Consider the following 5,343-nt stretch of genomic DNA (forward strand, 5'->3'; position numbering starts at 1 on the left):
GCCTTACCATCGTGAAAAGTCCAAAAAGTATTTTATACAACATATAAGGAAGTAGTACAAGGGATTTTTACAATTTCCACTAAGAAGTCTTCTTTGACCATAGAGACTTGAAGTGATTAATAAAGTGCAGAGGTACAGCCTGACATGTACTGTAGAAGTTCCTCCTAACATAGTCAATTGTTGCATTAACTAAACTGTAAAAAAAAAAAAAACACAGGGCTTTTTATTATTCTTATTTTCTTCATGACTTGCATGACTTTTTTGACAGGGGTGACTATTATTCTTGTGCTACGGTCCAGTAAATACCACACCGTTTTCTCTATCCTTATATCCCTGCAAAAGCAACAAGCAGAAAGACTGCAGTAGTCACTGTTTCTGTCCAAACAACTTCCTGCATATTTGTACTGTAATCACTATAGAACATATTTCCTACAAAAGAAAAAGAAATAAATAATAATAACTTTGAGATCCTGTTGGGCATAGGGCCTAAATGTAATAATGCACATACCTGTTTTTCTGGCCAGGGAAAGTAGGCAGCGCTGCTGGGAAAGAAGGGCAACAAAGACGAACAAAAGGAAGGGAAATGGACTGCAGTGTTTTCTGCTAACAAATGTCTCCAGGCAACGAAATGCTCCTTTTGTGATTAAGGCAGTTTTGGGAAGAAGTCATTTGACACTGTTTATCATTGGGGCGGGGTTGTTTTCAGAGAATGTTCCTTTTCAACAACACACATTTGTTAGTAAATTTGTTTTAACAGACTTTATGAACATAGAATACAGCTTTAACACAGCAGATATGAAGGTGAAAAAGGTCATTTTTGTGTCCAAATCTGTTTTCTGCTCTCCAGTGCTCATCCTTTTTCTTGCTTTTTTCCATCCGTCTCTCTGTCCAGCTATGACCTGCCTCAGTACGGCAGTCGTAGGAAGCTGATCTCGCCCTCCGGCCTCTACGATGAATATGGAGAAGTGGTTGTGGATGACGACGGCAGCTACTACTACAGCCCGCAGGAATCTGATGCTGAGGTAAACACCAGCTGTCACTAACCAGTGCTAGTACCTGCACCACGCACCATAAATGGAGTGTTAACACTTCTACATTTAGGTCACATTTTGGTAGGTGACATATACGTTTAGAACAGGGGTGTCAAACTCATTTTCACAGGGGGCCACATCGGCAAAACAGTTCCCCTTGAAGGGCCAGTTGTAACTGGAAGATTGCATAGTTCAGTGGTCCCCAACCCCAGGTCATTTGGTACTGGGCAACAGTGGGACACACTGAAAAAATTTGTTTAATTTTTAATAATTACTAATACTACTAATTTTACTAATTTACTTCATTCAAACTAAAATCCATATTCATTTACTTTCTTTATTTAAAGATAATCTGACAATATTTTAAAATAATATGTCAGTCATTCAGACACAAACAGAATAGAGTCTAAAGAGTTCTCAGGTTAAGAAACTCTGCTGCATGGACTTTACTAAATGCTATTTGAGATCCTGCGGGCCACACAAAAGGAGTTGGCGGGCCGCATTTGGCCCCTGGGCCTTGAGTTTGACACCTATGGTTTAGAATATAAAACTTTTCTCCTCACCTGTTGTAGCACGTTGCCACTCCTAGTGTGTCAAATATCGATCACAGAACTTCATCGCATTGTATGTTGTAAACAATACATATATTGAATAATGTTTATGCAGAGGACATGGGTCACAAAGGCATCATATGTTGTAAACAATACATATATTGAATGTTTATGCAGAGGACATGGGTCAAAAAGGCATCTCTTTAAACACTGACTGTAAACTGTAGATTTTAGGAACGTCATATTAGTTAGAAGTTAGTTGTTTTGTTTAGTGTTTTCCACCACTTCATTTTCACCATCCATAATTCCAGTGAGCTGTTTTGTAATAATACCGTACTTTCCGGACTATAACCTGCTACAGTTTTCACACGCTTTGAACCCTGCAGTTTAAACAATGATGCAGCTAATTTATGGATCTTTACGGGTTAACGAAGTTCATATCACTAGCAATCACTGACTTTTCTGGTAGGCTACTGTGTGTTATACTAGTATTGTATACTTGTCCATGAATGGACGTATGTGCATATATATACATATATGTGCATATATGTGCTAATGTTAGCTTCGGCCCTGGAGCAGATCACTAAGTCTCCCTTGTTCATTCCAACTACGGTCAGGGCTATGAAGCAGGTAAGAGCTAACATGTAACCAGACATGTTACAGGCACTGTTTGGAAAAAATCATTTATTTAATTAAAAGTGAAAAAAAAAAAATTCTGCACAAAAATCCCATGTTACAACATGGACACCTGTGGCTTATACAGAAGTGTGGCCAATATATGTACAATTATTTTTTTAAATTTAGTGGCTGCAGCGTATATTCAGGTGTGCTCAATAGTCCGGAAATTACGGTAAGGTTTTGTTTCCTCATATGTCATGAATGATTCCATGATTTGAACTGTTGTCATTTGGTTTTGGATTCGTACCATCAGGTGAAGAGACAGTTTCCAGAAGCTAGATTAGCGCCTCACTCTTCTAACTTCCAGTCCCATCCTCCTCCCCGCACTCCACCAAAACAAAGCACGGGACCCCCGAGAGACAAAAGTGACAAAACCCAATCGTCGGAGGACTCTATGGTGGCAAAAGCTGTGTCGAAAATGGGAACGCTGCTGACTGCGGTGAGTAAAAAATCCGGACAGCCTCCAGTCATCCACCCACCTTGGAACAAAGCCAGGGTTCGACCGATGGACGCGGGGGATCATGGAGCAAGAGAAAGGCAAGAAGAAAAGAATGAGCGACTGGCCGGCAAAGGGCGAGAGAGATTAGAGTTGGTGAGGACAGGAAATAATGCATGGGAAAGAGAGAACTCCTCAGAAAGAGGAAGAGAAAGACCTGAAAACCAAACACGGGGAAAGGACAAAACAAACGGCCTGGGCAATGCTCTTATTGGACCGAACGGCGTCTGGCCTGAGCACAGGGGACAGCTGCCCGGCCTGTCGTCGTTTGGCCGCTCTTTCAGCGCCGACCACAGCATGGTCATAGATGGTAGTTATTTCCAAACGTCAGTTGAAGCCAGCAGGCCCCCGGTGTTGAGACAAAAGCTGAGCAAGTCCCTCGGTCTTATCTCCCTCACCAGGAGGCTGCAAGGCCCTGCCAGGGTGGGAACTGAGCAGTGGAGGGATGACGTCAGCTGGGACAGGGGACAGGAGATCCACAGGAAGATCAATGGCCCCATAGGAGACATGACCGTGTCCGCCTCAGTGTCAGAGAGACCCCGAGGAGACGCCAGGAGGTGGGGGGTGGACGACCAAGAGGAGGAAGTCTCCTCTGGTGGCTGGTGGAGACGAGGGAAACGGTTTCACGACAGTGATTCCGAGACTGCAAGTGGGGGCAAAGAGTCTCCCTCGGAATTTAGCCTCTCTGACGATACGAGTCCAGGTCCATCCATTACCACTGAGCAGGACAAGACAGAGAGCGAAACAGAGACGGAGAAAAATCAATCAGACTCCGGGTCGGACAAGGAAGGAGACACTCCTGACAGGAGAAAAGAGTCGGAAAGCAGAGGTCGAACGGAGGAAGGAGAAGGTTCCGGGTCTGGGTCTGGATTAGAGAGTGACAAGGAGGACAAACGTGCAAAGCACAGTGCAAGTAAGAGTTCAACGAGCAGTGACAGTATTAGACACAAAAGTGCCAAAACAAGAAGCAGGAAGTCGTCGAACAGCCAGACAAATAAGAGCAACAGTCGAAGAAGTACAGCTTCTAGTTCAAGGCCTAGACGTTCAAGACTCAAAACTTCTAGTCGGCCGATTTTTTCCAAAGATGTCTCTGAGGAAGACAGCGATGAACTGGAGAGTGAGAAGGAGGAGGAGTCAGGGGAGGAAGAGGGGAGAAATGTGGGCTCACACAAGTCGTTGCCAAGATCCAGAAACAAGTCGTCGGACATCAACTCAGGTCTCGTAGAAAACTCAGACGACTTGTCACCCATACTTGAAGATGAGGAGGAGAACGATGAAGAGGATGAAGAAAGCAGCGACCAGGCGGGAAAAGAAAACGGAGAGGATGAAGAGGGATAGGCCGAGTGAGGAGGCCGTGCGTTTGTCTCACCACGTTCTCCGCTCAGTAAGATCAGATTGAGATCGTGAGTGGTCTTTACTGGAGTTCTTTTTTTTGTCTGTTTGCTGTGATTTCCACTGAATTTAAATCACCACCGCTGCTGCTGCTGCTGCCCTCACACAGCGTCCTTTCCAGTTCAGACTTCATCCTTCCCGTCTAAAACAGTTTACTGCACTTGTCTCCTTGGGTGAGCACTCTGAGTTTCCTTACAACAGGTCTGACACTTCCACGCTGGTCCCAACCCTTTGCTCTCTGTAGGTTGTCTCTCTCGTCTTTGTTATTTCCCCGTCAGTCCTCCTGTTGCACAAAGGTTCCTTTTCCAACCCAGATATTCCTCCTTTTATCCATGCTAATGGTATAGTATGCTTGAAGCATCCCATACTGTAAGTCACTTTGATAAAAGACAACAATCTTTGTGAGGTACTATGGTACGGTGCAGTAAGGTTCCAAAGTACTTCCTCAGTTTCCTGTCATTCTCACTGCAGGTTTCAACACTGTCGTCCCTGCAGCCTTGCTGTGGCACAGGATCTGTGTTTGCTGTGGATAGTACATTATAGTATAGTAAAGTATAATATACTCTATACAGTGCACTATATAGAGTATATTATAGATCAGGCATGGGCAAACGTTTAGACTGGTGGGCCACAATTGTACTAGAATTGAACAGGGTATGTAAAAGGACATGTAAAAATTCACAAGTATCAAATTCATAAATGCTAAAATGCTTTTATCATTTTATACACCATCTATTGGGGAAACGTGGGTATTGCCGGGAAAAGGCAGAAGTATAATTATAACATGAATAAATGATTTAATCTGGAAAACTTTGAGGGCTGGATTAAAAAGCTGAACGGGCCACATTCGGCCCGCAGGCCTTAGTTTGCCCATGCCTGTTAAAGTACATAGATGGAAGATAGCACATTTAAATCTTAAAATGTACCATCTTCCATTATAACACACATGTTGCTTACATGGTCATTAATGGGAAACTTAAAATAAATAAATTAAATTCTTCTGACTTAAGGTCCAGCTCTTTTTACATATTCTCTACAAGACGTTTTCACAGCTTATCAACTTCTAAACATGTACATAATTAGTAGCACATAAAAACACATCCTAAGATAACAGTTGGTTTCACTGTACATACAGTTATGGTATGGCATATTTGTTTTCAAATAGTGGGGCAGGGGTGTGGTGAGGTACCGGGGG

The 5,343-nt window shown here is 43.2% G+C and overlaps 2 protein-coding genes across 2 annotated transcripts in view; both read left to right on the top strand.

The window, feature by feature from the left end:
* Positions 1 to 5,343, top strand: part of LOC112487392 (uncharacterized) — a 7,900-nt gene that overhangs the window by 1,647 nt on the left and 910 nt on the right. The window contains exon 2 of the mRNA XM_025058023.1: positions 893 to 1,022. Within this exon, the coding sequence (XP_024913791.1) occupies positions 893 to 1,022 (130 nt within the window). The remainder of the gene's footprint in view (positions 1 to 892; positions 1,023 to 5,343) is intronic.
* On the top strand, positions 1,751 to 5,337 carry LOC107988877 (RNA polymerase-associated protein LEO1-like). Its single transcript, XM_017034483.2, has one exon. The coding sequence runs from the start codon at positions 2,655 to 2,657 to the stop codon at positions 4,092 to 4,094; it is 1,440 nt and encodes a 479-aa protein (XP_016889972.1). The 5' UTR covers positions 1,751 to 2,654; the 3' UTR covers positions 4,095 to 5,337.

The sequence above is a fragment of the Cynoglossus semilaevis genome, chromosome 8, assembly GCF_000523025.1.
Source record: "Cynoglossus semilaevis isolate Cse_v1.0 chromosome 8, Cse_v1.0, whole genome shotgun sequence".
Classification (NCBI taxonomy): Eukaryota; Metazoa; Chordata; class Actinopteri; order Pleuronectiformes; family Cynoglossidae; genus Cynoglossus; species Cynoglossus semilaevis.

What these genes read in the sequence shown, in the direction of transcription:
- LOC107988877 (XM_017034483.2), top strand. Translation starts at nt 2,655, where the DNA reads ATGGTGGCAAAAGCTGTGTCGAAAATGGGAACGCTGCTGACTGCGGTG.